Source organism: Bufo bufo, chromosome 1 (genome assembly GCF_905171765.1).
Source record: "Bufo bufo chromosome 1, aBufBuf1.1, whole genome shotgun sequence".
NCBI lineage: Eukaryota > Metazoa > Chordata > Amphibia > Anura > Bufonidae > Bufo > Bufo bufo.
Genome location: NC_053389.1, coordinates 571,779,343 through 571,797,978, shown reverse-complemented (window position 1 = coordinate 571,797,978; position 18,636 = coordinate 571,779,343). Strand labels below are relative to the sequence as shown.

General features: G+C 50.8%; 1 protein-coding gene across 1 annotated transcript in view; it reads left to right on the top strand.

Moving 5' to 3' along the window:
• Positions 1–258: 258 nt before the first annotated feature.
• The window catches only part of CAMK1D (calcium/calmodulin dependent protein kinase ID), a 398,793-nt gene continuing 380,415 nt past the window's right edge, over positions 259–18,636 (top strand). Inside the window, exon 1 of the mRNA XM_040413206.1 lies at positions 259–847. Coding sequence (XP_040269140.1) covers positions 756–847 — 92 coding nt within the window. The 5' untranslated portion in view covers positions 259–755. The remainder of the gene's footprint in view (positions 848–18,636) is intronic.

Genomic DNA, 18,636 nt, shown 5'->3' with positions numbered 1-18,636 from the left:
GTAAATCTGCCCCAGTGAGAATTCACCCTAAACCATAAAGGGGCTTTGGCTCTCTAATTCTTCTAAGACCACCACCCAACATTACTTTCCTATCCTAATAATAGGCTATCAGTGCTTTGCTGTTTGCAGACACAACCGTTGATAATTTCATATAACTTTCAAAGTGAAAGGTGTGTCAGCCTTATTGGCGATGCAGAGCCTGTAGCTGCCAGCAGGTGGCGCGCTTCCAGAAGTGCTGCTGGAGCGCTGCTCGTCTGCTTTGTGCTCGCTGCCCAGGAAAGGAGCCTCATTGACGCGCATGGGGTTTTGGTGCAATGCGAATTATCTCTGAAGTCATTATTGAGTTAGTGCGGTCAGGCTGAGCAGGAGCTCACCCCCGGCCACAGGGTGCTGTCCCCATAACAACATGCGCTAATCCTCCCCTGGTAGCACAGTAGCTGTAGGGGGAGCCCAGCCTGGCAGCACCACCCCCTGCTCGTGTGTGATAACACTGCCATGCACTGCTGTCTGTGGAGAGGGAGCTCTGTGTGACAGGGGATACCTGCTGTTCAGTCGGTGCAGGACGTGTGCCAGGCTGGAGAGGCTGCTCAGCGCCGAGGATAACCGTCCGGTCATTTCCTAAGACCGCTTGACGCTACTTATTTGGGGCTTAAACAAGCAGGAAGTGTTTAGTGAAAGAGGAATTGAGAAGAGGACGGGGCATCGAGAGGTGAACTCTTGCTTTGTGGGTGACATCCGAAGTCTGACTTGTTGACATGGCTCGGGAGAATGGAGATAACAGCACGTCCTGGAAAAAGCAGGTGGAGGACATCAAGAAGATTTTTCAATTCAAGGAGGTTCTTGGCTCGTAAGTACACAAATGTCTGGTACATTGTGTGAGTGGCGAGGAACAGTGGTGTGGTACAAGGAGGAGGACAGGTGTGTGGTACATGGAGGAGGACAGGTGTGGTACACGGAGGACAGTGGTGTGGTACAAGGAGGAGGACAGTGGTGTGGTACAAGGAGGAGGACAGGTGTGTGGTACAAGGAGGAGGACAGGTGTGGTACATGGAGGACAGTGGTGTGGTACATGGAGGAGTACAGTGGTGTGGTACAAGGAGGAGGACAGGTGTGTGGTACAAGGAGGACAGGTGTGGTACATGGAGGACAGTGGTGTGGTACATGGAGGAGTACAGTGGTGTGGTACAAGGAGGAGGACAGTGGTGTGGTACATGGAGGAGGACAGTGGTGTGGTACAAGGAGGAGGACAGTGGTGTGGTACAAGGAGGACAGGTGTGGTACATGGAGGAGTACAGTGGTGTGGTACAAGGAGGAGGAGAGTTGTGGTACACGGAGGACAGTGGTGTGGTACAAGGAGGAGGACAGGTGTGTGGTACAAGGAGGACAGGTGTGGTACATGGAGGACAGTGGTGTGGTACATGGAGGAGTACAGTGGTGTGGTACAAGGAGGAGGACAGTGGTGTGGTACAAGGAGGACAGGTGTGGTACATGGAGGAGTACAGTGGTGTGGTACAAGGAGGAGGACAGGTGTGGTACACGGAGGACAGTGGTGTGGTACAAGGAGGAGGACAGTGGTGTGGTACAAGGAGGAGGACAGGTGTGTGGTACAAGGAGGACAGGTGTGGTACATGGAGGACAGTGGTGTGGTACATGGAGGAGTACAGTGGTGTGGTACAAGGAGGAGGACAGTGGTGTGGTACAAGGAGGACAGGTGTGGTACATGGAGGAGTACAGTGGTGTGGTACAAGGAGGAGGACAGTGGTGTGGTACAAGGAGGAGGACAGTGGTGTGGTACAAGGAGGAGGACAGGTGTGTGGTACAAGGAGGACAGGTGTGTGGTACAAGGAGGACAGGTGTGGTACATGGAGGAGTACAGTGGTGTGGTACAAGGAGGAGGACAGTGGTGTGGTACAAGGAGGACAGGTGTGGTACATGGAGGAGTACAGTGGTGTGGTACAAGGAGGAGGACAGGTGTGGTACACGGAGGACAGTGGTGTGGTACAAGGAGGAGGACAGGTGTGTGGTACAAGGAGGACAGGTGTGGTACATGGAGGACAGTGGTGTGGTACATGGAGGAGTACAGTGGTGTGGTACAAGGAGGAGGACAGGTGTGTGGTACAAGGAGGACAGGTGTGGTACATGGAGGACAGTGGTGTGGTACATGGAGGAGTACAGTGGTGTGGTACAAGGAGGAGGACAGTGGTGTGGTACAAGGAGGACAGGTGTGGTACATGGAGGAGTACAGTGGTGTGGTACAAGGAGGAGGACAGTGGTGTGGTACAAGGAGGAGGACAGGTGTGTGGTACAAGGAGGACAGGTGTGGTACATGGAGGACAGTGGTGTGGTACATGGAGGAGTACAGTGGTGTGGTACAAGGAGGAGGACAGTGGTGTGGTACAAGGAGGACAGGTGTGGTACATGGAGGAGTACAGTGGTGTGGTACAAGGAGGAGGACAGGTGTGGTACACGGAGGACAGTGGTGTGGTACAAGGAGGAGGACAGGTGTGTGGTACAAGGAGGACAGGTGTGGTACATGGAGGACAGTGGTGTGGTACATGGAGGAGTACAGTGGTGTGGTACAAGGAGGAGGACAGGTGTGTGGTACAAGGAGGACAGGTGTGGTACATGGAGGACAGTGGTGTGGTACATGGAGGAGTACAGTGGTGTGGTACAAGGAGGAGGACAGTGGTGTGGTACAAGGAGGAGGACAGTGGTGTGGTACAAGGAGGAGGACAGTGGTGTGGTACAAGGAGGACAGGTGTGGTACATGGAGAAGTACAGTGGTGTGGTACAAGGAGGAGGAGAGGTGTGGTACACGGAGGACAGTGGTGTGGTACAAGGAGGAGGACAGGTGTGTGGTACAAGGAGGACAGGTGTGGTACATGGAGGACAGTGGTGTGGTACATGGAGGAGTACAGTGGTGTGGTACAAGGAGGAGGACAGTGGTGTGGTACAAGGAGGACAGGTGTGGTACATGGAGGAGTACAGTGGTGTGGTACAAGGAGGAGGACAGGTGTGGTACACGGAGGACAGTGGTGTGGTACAAGGAGGAGGACAGTGGTGTGGTACAAGGAGGAGGACAGGTGTGTGGTACAAGGAGGACAGGTGTGGTACATGGAGGACAGTGGTGTGGTACATGGAGGAGTACAGTGGTGTGGTACAAGGAGGAGGACAGTGGTGTGGTACAAGGAGGACAGGTGTGGTACAAGGAGGAGGACAGTGGTGTGGTACAAGGAGGAGGACAGTGGTGTGGTACAAGGAGGAGGACAGTGGTGTGGTACAAGGAGGAGGACAGGTGTGTGGTACAAGGAGGACAGGTGTGGTACATGGAGGACAGTGGTGTGGTACATGGAGGAGTACAGTGGTGTGGTACAAGGAGGAGGACAGTGGTGTGGTACAAGGAGGACAGGTGTGGTACATGGAGGAGTACAGTGGTGTGGTACAAGGAGGAGGACAGGTGTGGTACACGGAGGACAGTGGTGTGGTACAAGGAGGAGGACAGGTGTGTGGTACAAGGAGGACAGGTGTGGTACATGGAGGACAGTGGTGTGGTACATGGAGGAGTACAGTGGTGTGGTACAAGGAGGAGGACAGGTGTGTGGTACAAGGAGGACAGGTGTGGTACATGGAGGACAGTGGTGTGGTACATGGAGGAGTACAGTGGTGTGGTACAAGGAGGAGGACAGTGGTGTGGTACATGGAGGAGGACAGTGGTGTGGTACAAGGAGGAGGACAGTGGTGTGGTACAAGGAGGACAGGTGTGGTACATGGAGGAGTACAGTGGTGTGGTACAAGGAGGAGGAGAGGTGTGGTACACGGAGGACAGTGGTGTGGTACAAGGAGGAGGACAGGTGTGTGGTACAAGGAGGACAGGTGTGGTACATGGAGGACAGTGGTGTGGTACATGGAGGAGTACAGTGGTGTGGTACAAGGAGGAGGACAGTGGTGTGGTACAAGGAGGACAGGTGTGGTACATGGAGGAGTACAGTGGTGTGGTACAAGGAGGAGGACAGGTGTGGTACACGGAGGACAGTGGTGTGGTACAAGGAGGAGGACAGTGGTGTGGTACAAGGAGGAGGACAGGTGTGTGGTACAAGGAGGACAGGTGTGGTACATGGAGGACAGTGGTGTGGTACATGGAGGAGTACAGTGGTGTGGTACAAGGAGGAGGACAGTGGTGTGGTACAAGGAGGACAGGTGTGGTACATGGAGGAGTACAGTGGTGTGGTACAAGGAGGAGGAGAGGTGTGGTACACGGAGGACAGTGGTGTGGTACAAGGAGGAGGACAGGTGTGTGGTACAAGGAGGACAGGTGTGGTACAAGGAGGACAGGTGTGGTACATGGAGGACAGTGGTGTGGTACATGGAGGAGTACAGTGGTGTGGTACAAGGAGGAGGACAGTGGTGTGGTACAAGGAGGACAGGTGTGGTACATGGAGGAGTACAGTGGTGTGGTACAAGGAGGAGGACAGGTGTGGTACACGGAGGACAGTGGTGTGGTACAAGGAGGAGGACAGTGGTGTGGTACAAGGAGGAGGACAGGTGTGTGGTACAAGGAGGACAGGTGTGGTACATGGAGGACAGTGGTGTGGTACATGGAGGAGTACAGTGGTGTGGTACAAGGAGGAGGACAGTGGTGTGGTACAAGGAGGACAGGTGTGGTACATGGAGGAGTACAGTGGTGTGGTACAAGGAGGAGGACAGTGGTGTGGTACAAGGAGGAGGACAGTGGTGTGGTACAAGGAGGAGGACAGGTGTGTGGTACAAGGAGGACAGGTGTGGTACATGGAGGACAGTGGTGTGGTACATGGAGGAGTACAGTGGTGTGGTACAAGGAGGAGGACAGTGGTGTGGTACAAGGAGGACAGGTGTGGTACATGGAGGAGTACAGTGGTGTGGTACAAGGAGGAGGACAGGTGTGGTACACGGAGGACAGTGGTGTGGTACAAGGAGGAGGACAGGTGTGTGGTACAAGGAGGACAGGTGTGGTACATGGAGGACAGTGGTGTGGTACATGGAGGAGTACAGTGGTGTGGTACAAGGAGGAGGACAGGTGTGTGGTACAAGGAGGACAGGTGTGGTACATGGAGGACAGTGGTGTGGTACATGGAGGAGTACAGTGGTGTGGTACAAGGAGGAGGACAGTGGTGTGGTACAAGGAGGACAGGTGTGGTACATGGAGGAGTACAGTGGTGTGGTACAAGGAGGAGGACAGTGGTGTGGTACAAGGAGGAGGACAGTGGTGTGGTACAAGGAGGAGGACAGGTGTGTGGTACAAGGAGGACAGGTGTGGTACATGGAGGACAGTGGTGTGGTACATGGAGGAGTACAGTGGTGTGGTACAAGGAGGAGGACAGTGGTGTGGTACAAGGAGGACAGGTGTGGTACATGGAGGAGTACAGTGGTGTGGTACAAGGAGGAGGACAGGTGTGGTACACGGAGGACAGTGGTGTGGTACAAGGAGGAGGACAGGTGTGTGGTACAAGGAGGACAGGTGTGGTACATGGAGGACAGTGGTGTGGTACATGGAGGAGTACAGTGGTGTGGTACAAGGATGAGGACAGGTGTGTGGTACAAGGAGGACAGGTGTGGTACATGGAGGACAGTGGTGTGGTACATGGAGGAGTACAGTGGTGTGGTACAAGGAGGAGGACAGTGGTGTGGTACATGGAGGAGGACAGTGGTGTGGTACAAGGAGGAGGACAGTGGTGTGGTACAAGGAGGACAGGTGTGGTACATGGAGGAGTACAGTGGTGTGGTACAAGGAGGAGGAGAGGTGTGGTACACGGAGGACAGTGGTGTGGTACAAGGAGGAGGACAGGTGTGTGGTACAAGGAGGACAGGTGTGGTACATGGAGGACAGTGGTGTGGTACATGGAGGAGTACAGTGGTGTGGTACAAGGAGGAGGACAGTGGTGTGGTACAAGGAGGACAGGTGTGGTACATGGAGGAGTACAGTGGTGTGGTACAAGGAGGAGGACAGGTGTGGTACACGGAGGACAGTGGTGTGGTACAAGGAGGAGGACAGTGGTGTGGTACAAGGAGGAGGACAGGTGTGTGGTACAAGGAGGACAGGTGTGGTACATGGAGGACAGTGGTGTGGTACATGGAGGAGTACAGTGGTGTGGTACAAGGAGGAGGACAGTGGTGTGGTACAAGGAGGACAGGTGTGGTACATGGAGGAGTACAGTGGTGTGGTACAAGGAGGAGGAGAGGTGTGGTACACGGAGGACAGTGGTGTGGTACAAGGAGGAGGACAGGTGTGTGGTACAAGGAGGACAGGTGTGGTACATGGAGGACAGTGGTGTGGTACATGGAGGAGTACAGTGGTGTGGTACAAGGAGGAGGACAGTGGTGTGGTACAAGGAGGACAGGTGTGGTACATGGAGGAGTACAATGGTGTGGTACAAGGAGGAGGACAGGTGTGGTACACGGAGGACAGTGGTGTGGTACAAGGAGGAGGACAGTGGTGTGGTACAAGGAGGAGGACAGGTGTGTGGTACAAGGAGGACAGGTGTGGTACATGGAGGACAGTGGTGTGGTACATGGAGGAGTACAGTGGTGTGGTACAAGGAGGAGGACAGTGGTGTGGTACAAGGAGGACAGGTGTGGTACATGGAGGAGTACAGTGGTGTGGTACAAGGAGGAGGACAGTGGTGTGGTACAAGGAGGAGGACAGGTGTGTGGTACAAGGAGGACAGGTGTGGTACATGGAGGACAGTGGTGTGGTACATGGAGGAGTACAGTGGTGTGGTACAAGGAGGAGGACAGTGGTGTGGTACAAGGAGGACAGGTGTGGTACATGGAGGAGTACAGTGGTGTACAAGGAGGAGGACAGGTGTGGTACACGGAGGACAGTGGTGTGGTACAAGGAGGAGGACAGGTGTGTGGTACAAGGAGGACAGGTGTGGTACATGGAGGACAGTGGTGTGGTACATGGAGGAGTACAGTGGTGTGGTACAAGGAGGAGGACAGTGGTGTGGTACAAGGAGGACAGGTGTGGTACATGGAGGAGTACAGTGGTGTGGTACAAGGAGGAGGACAGTTGTGGTACACGGAGGACAGTGGTGTGGTACAAGGAGGAGGACAGTGGTGTGGTACAAGGAGGAGGACAGGTGTGTGGTACAAGGAGGACAGGTGTGGTACATGGAGGACAGTGGTGTGGTACATGGAGGAGTACAGTGGTGTGGTACAAGGAGGAGGACAGTGGTGTGGTACAAGGAGGACAGGTGTGGTACATGGAGGAGTACAGTGGTGTGGTACAAGGAGGAGGACAGTGGTGTGGTACAAGGAGGACAGTGGTGTGGTACAAGGAGGAGGATAGTGGTGTGGTACAAGGAGGAGGACAGTGGTGTGGTACAAGGAGGAGGACAGGTGTGGTACACGGAGGACAGTGGTGTGGTACAAGGAGGAGGACAGTGGTGTGGTACAAGGAGGAGGACAGGTGTGTGGTACACGGAGGACAGTGGTGTGGTACAAGGAGGAGGACAGTGGTGTGGTACAAGGAGGAGGACAGGTGTGTGGTACACGGAGGACAGTGGTGTGGTACAAGGAGCAGGACAGTGGTGTGGTACAAGGAGGAGGACAGGTGTGTGGTACATGGAGGAGTACAGTGGTGTGGTACAAGGAGGAGGACAGGTGTGGTACACGGAGGACAGTGGTGTGGTACAAGGAGGAGGACAGGTGTGGTACACGGAGGACAGTGGTGTGGTACAAGGAGGAGGACAGGTGTGGTACACGGAGGACAGTGGTGTGGTACAAGGAGGAGGACAGTGGTGTGGTACAAGGAGGAGGACAGGTGTGTGGTACAAGGAGGACAGGTGTGGTACATGGAGGACAGTGGTGTGGTACATGGAGGAGTACAGTGGTGTGGTACAAGGAGGAGGACAGTGGTGTGGTACAAGGAGGACAGGTGTGGTACATGGAGGAGTACAGTGGTGTGGTACAAGGAGGAGGACAGTGGTGTGGTACAAGGAGGACAGTGGTGTGGTACAAGGAGGAGGACAGGTGTGGTACACGGAAGACAGTGGTGTGGTACAAGGAGGAGGACAGGTGTGGTACACGGAGGACAGTGGTGTGGTACACGGAGGAGGACAGTGGTGTGGTACAAGAAGGAGGACAGGTGTGGTACACGGAGGACAGTGGTGTGGTACAAGGAGGAGGACAGTGGTGTGGTACAAGGAGGAGGACAGGTGTGTGGTACACGGAGGACAGTGGTGTGGTACAAGGAGCAGGACAGTGGTGTGGTACAAGGAGGAGGACAGGTGTGTGGTACATGGAGGAGTACAGTGGTGTGGTACAAGGAGGAGGACAGGTGTGGTACACGGAGGACAGTGGTGTGGTACAAGGAGGAGGACAGGTGTGGTACACGGAGGACAGTGGTGTTGTACAAGGAGGAGGACAGGTGTGTGGTACACGGTACACGGAGGAGTACAGGTGTGTGGTACAAGGAGGAGGACAGGTGTGGTACACGGAGGACAGTGGTGTGGTACAAGGAGGAGGACAGGTGTGGTACACGGAGGACTGTGGTGTGGTACAAGGAGGAGGACAGGTGTGTGGTACACGGTACACGGAGGAGTACAGGTGTGTGGTACAAGGAGGAGGACAGGTATGGTACACGGAGGACAGTGGTGTGGTACAAGGAGGAGGACAGGTGTGGTACACGGAGGACAGTGGTGTTGTACAAGGAGGAGGACAGGTGTGTGGTACAAGGAGGAGGACAGGTGTGGTACACGGAGGACAGTGGTGTGGTACACATAGGGGGACAGTGGTGTGGTACAAGGAGGAGGACAGGTGTGTGGTACAAGGAGGAGGACAGGTGTGTGGTACAAGGAGGAGGACAGTGGTGTGGTACACATAGGGGGACAGTGGTGTGGTACACGGAGGACAGTGGTGTGGTACACGGAGGAGGACAGGTGTGGTGGTACACGGAGGAGGACAGTAGTGTGGTACACGGAGGAGGACAGTGGTGTGGTACACATAGGGGGACAGTGGTGTGGTACAAGGAGGAGGACAAGTGTGTGGTACAAGGAGGAGGACAGTGGTGTGGTACACATAGGGGGACAGTGGTGGTGGTACACGGAGGAGGACAGTGGTGTGGTGGTACACGGAGGAGGACAGTGGTGTGGTAGTACACGGAGGAGGACAGTGGTGTGGTAGTACACGGAGGAGGACAGTGGTGTGGTAGTACACGGAGGAGGACAGTGGTGTGGTAGTACACGGAGGAGGACAGTGGTGTGGTAGTACACGGAGGAGGACAGTGGTGTGGTAGTACACGGAGGAGGACAGTGGTGTGGTAGTACACTGAGGAGGACAGTGGTGTGGTAGTACACGGAGGAGGACAGTGGTGTGGTAATACATGGGGTGAGGAGGACAGTGGTGTGGTAGTACACGTAGGAGGACAGTGGTGTGGTAGTACACGTAGGAGGACAGTGGTGTGGTAGTACACGTAGGAGGACAGTGGTGTGGTAGTACACAAAGGGAGGACAGTGGTGTGGTAGTACACATAGGAGGACAGTGGTGTGGTATACTTAGGAGGACAGTGATGTGATACACGGAGGAGGACAGTGGTGTGGTAGTAAATTGGGTAAGGAGGACAGTGGTGTGGCAGTACACAGGGTGAGGAGGACATTGGTGTGGTGCATGAATTATATGAGGGCAGCGGGGTTTTACATGAGGTGAGGGAGGACAGTGGTTTGGTCAAGTATATAAAGTGAGACAGGACATTGTGTGGTACATGGAGGGGGAAGCATTGGTAGTGTACATGAAATGAGGAAGGACAGTGGTTTATATGGTATGTAACGTGAAGGAAAACAGCGGTGTGGTACATCAAGTGAAGGCGAATGATAGTGTGGCACATGGGGTAAGAGAGGACAGTGGGTGGAATATAACTGTAGTATGGTATATGATGTGAGGGAGGACATTGGCTTGATACTTTCAGGGAAGACAGTGGGTGGCTCCTGGAGTAGGGAAAGGTCAGTGGTGTGGTAGATGAGGTGAGGGAGGACAGTGGTGTGGTACATGAGGTGATGGAGGACAGTGGTATGGTACATGAGGTGATGGATAGTGGTATGGTACATGAGGTGATGGAGGACAGTGGTATGGTACATGAGGTGAGGGAGGACAGTGGTGTGGTACATAAGATGACGGAGGATAGTGGTGTGGCACATGTGGTGTTGGAGGACAGTGGTGTGGTACATGAGGTGATGCAGGACAGTGGTGTGGTACATGAGGTAATGGAGGAGAATAGCGTTGTACTTGAGGTGATGGAGGACAGTGATGTGGTACATCAGGTGATGGAGGACACTGTTGTGGCACATGATATAATGGAGGATAGTGGTGTGGCACATGAGGTGATGGAGGACAGTGGTGTGGTACTTGAGGTGAGGGAGGATAGTGGTGTGGTTCATGAGGTGATGGAGGACAATAGTGTGGTACATGAGGTGATGGAGAACAGTGGTGTTGTACATGAGGTGAGGGAGGATAGTGGTGTGGTTCATGAGGAGATGGAGGACAATAGGGTGGTACATGAGATGATGGAGGACAGTGGTGTGGCACATGAGGTGTTGGAGAACAGTACTGTTGTACATGAGGTAATGTAAGAAAGTGGTGTAGTACATGAGGTAATGTAAGAAAGTGGTACATGAGGTAATGGAGGACAGTGATGTGATACATGAGGTGATGGAGGACAGTGGTGTTGTCCATGAGGTGATGGAAGATAGTGGTGTGGCACATCAGTTGATGGAGGACAGTGTTGTGGCACATGATATGATGGAGGATAGTGGTGTGGCATATGAGTTGTTGGAGGACAGTGGGTGTGGTACATGAGGTGATGGAGGACAGTGGGTGTGGTACATGAGGTGATGGAGGACAGTGGTGTGGTACATGAGGTGATGGATCAGAATAGCGTGGTACTTGAGGTGATGGAGGATAGTGTTGTGGCACATGAGATGAAAGAGGACAGTGGTGTGGCACATGAGATGATGGAGGACAGTGGTGTGGCACATGAGATGATGGAGGACAGTGGTGTGGTACATGAGGTGATGGAGGACAGTGGTGTGGTACATGAGGTGATGGAGGACAGTGGTGTGGTACATGAGATGATGGATCAGAATAGCGTGGTACTTGAGGTGATGGAGGATAGTGTTGTGGCACATGAGATGAAAGAGGACAGTGGTGTGGCACATGAGATGATGGAGGACAGTGTTGTGGTACATGAGGTGATGGAGGACAGTGGTGTGGTACATGAGGTGATGGAGGACAGTGGTGTGGTACATGAGATGATGGATCAGAATAGCGTGGTACTTGAGGTGATGGAGGATAGTGTTGTGGCACATGAGATGAAAGAGGACAGTGGTGTGGCACATGAGATGATGGAGGACAGTGTTGTGGTACATGAGGTGATGGAGGACAGTGGTGTGGTACATGAGGCGATGGAGGACAGTGGTGTGGTACATGAGATGATGGATCAAAATAGCGTGGTACTTGAGGTGATGGAGGATAGTGTTGTGGCACATGAGGTGATGGAGGACAGTGGTGTGGCACATGAGGTGATGGAGGACAGTGGTGTGGCACATGAGGTGATGGAGGACAGTGGTGTGGCACATGAGGTGATGGAGGATAGTGTTTGGCACATGAGGTGATGGAGGACAGTGGTGTGGCACATGAGGTGATGGAGGACAGTGGTGTGGCACATGAGGTGATGGAGGGCAGTGGTGTGGCACATGAGGTGATGGAGGACAGTGGTGTGGCACATGAGGTGATGGAGGATAGTGTTTGGCACATGAGGTGATGGAGGACAGTGGTGTGGCACATGAGGTGATGGAGGACAGTGGTGTGGCACATGAGGTGATGGAGGATAGTGTTTGGCACTTGAGGTGATGGAGGACAGTGGTGTGGCACATGAGGTGATGGAGGATAGTGTTTGGCACATGAGGTGATGGAGGACAGTGGTGTGGCACATGAGGTGATGGAGGACAGTGGTGTGGCACATGAGGTGATGGAGGACAGTGGTGTGGCACATGAGGTGATGGAGGACAGTGGTGTGGCACATGAGGTGAGTCAGGAAGCACATTACATGATATAGTGTGAGATGGGACAGGTCTGTGGTACCTGCCAAGACTGAGGATGAGCAGTGTCTTGATTGAGCCATCATTCTGTTAGACTGACATCAGTGACGTAGTAAAGGCAGAAGGCTCAGTTTTGGATGTGTACGAAGTACTGTAGACATAGTGACGGTCATTGTGCAGCTGCTGCGTAGTTTAGTGTTCTCACGCTACCTTTACAAACACTGGCCCTGAGATAGAAGACCTCATTATATAAAACACACTTTAAAAAAAATAATGTGTAAGTAATATCTTACTTGAGAAAAATGTGATATCTATGTTTTTAAAGGGGTTATTCAACATTATATCAGACCTCACAGAATTACCGACTGGCAGCTGGTCCCCGCCACTGGGTCCCGTCTCTATTGCTCTCTGGGCGGCTTTTCATCTCCCTGGTGCTCTGATATCGGGGTTGACACGTGACTGCTGCAGCGGTGGCCTGCTCCCCTTGAGTCACAACAAATGGTCACATGAAGCAAGTTCAGCGCTGTGGCCAGTGATTGGCTGCGATGGTTATTCCTCCCCTGCCCCTTGAATGCTGTAGCCAGTGATTGGCTGCAGTGGTCAGCCCCACCCCTGGTTGATGTGTGCTGGTTACTCAATGAAGATTTCAGCAGTTGGCGCCATCAATGTAATATCAATGTTATCAATGGGGAATGGCTTCTGGGTGCCAGGAGGAGCTCTAACAAGCCACAGGGAACTAAAGAAAAGCCTAGCTATGACTAGTTCTGTCTTTTATATGACGGTAAGGGTACTTTCTCACTAGCGTTATTCTTTTCCGGTGTTGAGTTCCGTCCTAGGGGCTCAATACCGGAAAAGAACTGATCAGGCATATCCCCATGCATTCTGAATAGAGAGCAATCCGTTCAGGATGCATCAGGATGTCTTCAGTTCAGTCTTTTTACCATTTCAGGACGGAGAAAATACCGCAGCATGCTGCAGTTTTATTTCTGGCCAAAAAGACTGATCACTTGCTGGAATGCCAGATCCGGCATTAATTTACATTAAAGTGTATTAGTGTCAGATCCGGCATTAAAGGGGTTATCCCATCACAATGATCACTGTTAAATCTGTTAATGATTTGACAGTGATCATTTTTGTAAATACATTTAATTACCCAATTCCCACCCTTTTTGAGAAAATAAGTCCCCTCTTACCTGATCGTTGTCTTTCGTCTCCCCTGGTTACGGCCACCTCTCCTGTCGAATCCTGCCGGGCCGCGCTTGCGCAGAAGACTGAAGATTTTCTCCCGGCTGGGCAATGTCCTGAACGTGCACGCTGCCGCGCATGCACCATGATGACTTCTACCTGGCCAGTATTGTACAGAGCCGCGAACGTGCACACCGGCTCTGTACTATACAGGCCAGGAATAAGTCACCATGGCGCATGCGCGGCGGCGTGCGCGTTCAGGACATTGCGCGGCCCGGCCGGGAGAAAATCTTCAGTCTTCTGCGGAAGCGGAAGTGAACGTCGCGCTCAACAAGGGTAAGTATAAAAAGTGAAGATAGGAATACCCCTTTAAGTGTTCCGGCAAAACGGATTTTATACCGGATACGTTTTTCTGGATGACACCGGAGAGACGGATCCGGCATTTCAATGCATTTGTCTGACGGATCCATCTGACAAATGCCATCAGTTTGCATACGTTTTGCTGGATTCCGGGGACGGAACTGCCTGCCGAATTCCTCTGCCGCAAGTGTGAATGCACCCTAACACATACCACTACCTTTATGTACAACTAAAAGAGAAACAGATCTTTGCTTCCATCTGACCTGTGCTTGCTTATGATGTTTTCTCAAAAGTTAAAGAAAATGAATGTAAAGTCTGAAGGAGATTCTAGTCAGTGTGTTACATGCAGATTGGCTGCAGGTTTCATCTTTCTTTTCCAAATCTGCAACATAATTCTCAAATCCTTCAGAGAGAAATCCACTGTGTTTTTAAAACTCTATCCTCATTTTTTCTATTGTGCCGGGCAGTGGCCTGTGGGCCTCACCAAAGAACACAGCTGCCTGCATGGTTTAAAAATATTACTGTCCAATGGCCTGAGAAGTTTGTAACGTACAGTATAGGGATCTGACAGTCTCACCGTGACATAAAGCTGTCAGTATGATTCTGTAGACGGTCAAGCAGAAGCACATAGCATTATACATCATGATAATGCCGTACGCCCCTGAAAGCCCAGAACGGGGATCACGCATGAAGCGCGATTCCCGCAATGGACTCGTTCGTGTGAAACAGCCCTAAGGTCGCCTGGGACTTCAACAGTTTTGCAAAAGATCTCACTCCTAAGGGTACTTTCACACTAGCGTTTTTCTTTTCCGGCACAGAGTTCCATCCTAGGGGCTCAATACCGGAAAAGAACTGATCAGGCGTATCCCCATGCATTCTGAATGGAGAGAAATCCGTTCAGGATGCATCAGTTCAGTCACTGAACGGCGTTTTGAACGGAGGAAATACCGCAGCATGCTGCAGTATTATCTCCGTCCAAAATTCCGGATCAGTTGCATTCATTCATTTACATTGAAATGTATTAGTGCCGGATCCGGCATTAAAAATACTGCAATGCCGGATCCATCTGGCAGACGGGTAAAAATGTGACAAAAATATATAACGGATCCGTTTCTCCGGGTGACATCCAGAGAGACGGATCCGTTCTTGCAATGCATTTGTAAGACTGATCCACATCCGGATCTATCTACAAATGCTGTCCGTTTGCATGCAGATTGCCGGATCGACGGAACTGCTTGCCGGATCACTCTGCCGCAAGTGTGAAAGTAGCCTAAGTCTTTGTAGCGAAGAGATGGGTGAAGAACTGGCTGCTAGACTTTGTGCTATCTTATTCTTCTAGGAGACAATTCTATTGACTTCTATGTATTTTTTATTTTAGCATTGTGTGATATAACAGTTTTGCTTTTTTGCTTCTGCAGCTGGCATGTCTATACACTACACAGAAGGCTGCCCCAGCCCCTCTCTCTTCTTCAGAATGAGATTCTAAGCTGATTTACAGTCAAAGTTAAACTCGGGATTAAAGTCTAAATTTGAGGAAGAGATTTAGGGCATGTTTCCGCAGTGTGGGGATTTTTAAATCCACAGCATGTCAATTTACTCTGTGGATTTTCACCATGGACAAATTCCTTGGCAAATATGCAGCAAAATCAGAAACAAATAGACATGTGGATTTTGCGGTGGATTTGTTTCAGCTTTTGCCATGGAATGATGGTGGAAAATCCGCCCGGTTTGGCGGTACCTGTATAATTATCTTTGCCTCGTTTCCTCACTATATCTGGATAAACATATCTGTATGACTGGTAGTACTACAGCGCGTCAGGCTGCACAGCGAGGGACAGCACAGACAGGGCTGTAATTAAATGGTTTGTCTATAATTTTGTTTGGAAATATGAATTTGTAGTTTGTTTCAGTGGTAATTTCCGTAACCTTGGACTTTCCAGCCTGACGATGAGCTCACATGCCCCACACTGTCTGAAACAGATTAGAAAGCTATTGCTTTTATTTGACAAGATTCGAAACCTGGATCAGGTGCATTGCCTATAGAGCTAGAGAAAGCGACATGTGCTGCAAAATGAAGCGAATGAGCAGACGGCAGAACTGCGGCCCCTGGGAGCCAGGCTAGCCTCTGGCTTTACTTCTTCAGGTACCATGGAAATAACTGCTCATTGCCAGAGATCTGGGGTAAAATATATATTTCCGGGTAAGCTTGAAGCCTTTAGTTGTGTTAACCTCTGATAAAGCATTGTCAGGATATACAACTGGACCCGTTCCCCCCCCCCCTCCCCCTGCCATAGAGGTGCTGCTCCGCCACCCGCTGCCCTCTACTTCCTGGTGCTGGGCTCAACACTCGGGGAATGGCTTGCATTGCCCATTCTGCCAGTCAGTGGCCGCTACAGTGACCCGCTTGGTGATAGATTTGGTGCCTCTGTAGACTGTCTAAATTTACACCATCTATTGGTTGGCCTACTTTGTGCCAAAATTTTTGCCATGGGAAATGTAGTATTACATGGCAGCCGTTCTCGGTGGGAGACCCTCCTTTCTGATTTCATATGGCCTTAAGGGCTTAAAACTGTAGTTTTTTTTGTCTTCAGTTTAAAGGACTTAATATACCGTATTATGTGTATGAAATTTAAAAAGCATTTAGGGGGTCATATACGAACAGATATATGCCACTTTTGTGGCGTATATCTGGCGCAGATTTTGTCACATGCCATATTGCGGCAGAATCTGCGACTTCTTCCCAGGTCCTGGCCCGCCTCATTCTTTATTTTCTACGCCTGTTTTAGGCGTAGAAAAAGGTCTAAATGTAAGCCAGCAAGGAAGCTGTCTTACATTTAGGACTGGGGCTGGATGCGCTGAAGTTATGGAGAGGCAGACAACTCTTCATAACTTCGGCGGACCACCGCTAGCGCAGGGGCTTTATTAAGACCGGCGTCTAAAATGCTGATCTTAACAAATGGCCCCATTGGCTTTTACTATAGGACAGTTGCGGTACTTCCACAGCACCCAGCACAGCACCTTCTGAGCACTATAGAAAACAACCTGGATCATCTTTATTTCTGAAAAGCACCTTGTCAGGATGCGGCCTTACTGAGTTCTTGGCGTGAACAGGTGGACGGGGGGGGGGGTGCTTTCTCAGCACCCGTACAGTCTGCGGTTATCACTGTAACCCTAGAAGCAGCAGATTAAACAAACAATATCTCACTTTTTTTAAAAGCAGGAAATGAGTATGGGGCAAACATCTTCTGTTCAGCGGCTGCTGCTTTAACCCTTTCTCTGCCCAAGAGTTGGCATCTTGTCCAGCTCATTTTACACTCATTTTTCAGATGAGCTGATATCAAGCAAGTGGGTGCTATCCTAAAACATGTGAATGGTTGCTGGCTCCTGTAGTAGATAGGAGGACATGGAGGGCATTCACTAGGTGCACCTAAGGAGCTTTTTTTCCATTTTACACCATCCTACACCAACCAGTCGTTCCTGATCATTGCCCGGAGTAAACAGAGCAGCGATCAGAGTCAACAAGTGGACAAACACATGAGACTTATTTTAGTCCTGAGCGCTGTGTCAGCGCAGGCGTTGTAAAGTATGTTCCCTTCATGCCGCCCACACCATTTATCCTGGCCCATGCGGCAAAAACTGAACAGAGCATGGCACTGACGGAAGCCAGGCCCCAGCTGTCCGGGATCAGAGCTTCAATAGCAACAGTGGCATTCGGCACTGCCTCTGTCACATCAGCCCCAGGTGCCAGTGCATTGCCATAGCAGCCTGCCATACGCTTAGCCTAATAGACTTCCTATCACTTACAGTGATTGGTCATAATGCATTGGTATATATATATATATATATATATATATATATACAGTACAGACCAAAAGTTTGGACACACCTTCTCTTTCAAAGAGTTTTCTTTATTTTCATGACTATGAAGGCATCAAAACTATGAATTAACACATGTGGAATTATATACATAACAAACAAGGGTGAAACAACTGAAAATATGTCATATTCTAGGTTCTTCAAAGTAGCCACCTTTTGCTTTGATTACTGCTTTGCACACTCTTGGCATTCTCTTGATGAGCTTCAAGAGGTAGTCCCCTGAAATGGTCTTCCAACAGTCTTGAAGGAGTTCCCAGAGATGCTTAGCACTTGTTGGCCCTTTTGCCTTCACTCTGCTGTCCAGCTCGCCCCAAACCATCTCGATTGGGTTCAGGTCCGGTGACTGTGGAGGCCAGGTCATCTGGTGCAGCACCCCATCACTCTCCTTCATGGTCAAATAGCCCTTACTTTCAAAGTTTTCCCAATTTTTCGGCTGACTGACTGACCTTCATTTCTTAAAGTAATGATGGCCACTCGTTTTTCTTTACTTAGCTGCTTTTTTCTTGCCATAATACAAATTCTAACAGTCTATTCAGTAGGACTATCAGCTGTGTATCCACCTGACTTCTCCTCAACGCCACTGATAGTCCCAACCCCATTTATAAGGCAAGAAATCCCACTTATTAAACCTGACAGGGCACACCTGTGAAGTGAAGACCATTTCAGGGGACTACCTCTTGAAGCTCATCAAGAGAATGCCAAGAGTGTGCAAAGCAGTAATCAAAGCAAAAGGTGGCTACTTTGAAGAACCTAGAATATGACATATTTTCAGTTGTTTCACACTTGTTTGTTATGTATATAATTCCACATGTGTTAATTCATAGTTTTGATGCCTTCAGTGTGAATCTACAATTTTTATAGTCATGAAAATAAAGAAAACTCTTTGAATGAGAAGGTGTGTCCAAACTTTTGGTCTGTACTGTATATACTGCTCAAAAAAATAAAGGGAACACTTAAACAACACAATGTAACTCCAAGTCAATCACACTTCTGTGAAATCAAACTGTCCACTTAGGAAGCAACACTGAGTGACAATCAATTTCACATGCTGTTGTGCAAATGGGATAGACAACAGGTGGAAATTATAGGCAATTAGCAAGACACCCCCAATAAAGGAGTGGTTCTGCAGGTGGTGAGCACAGACCAC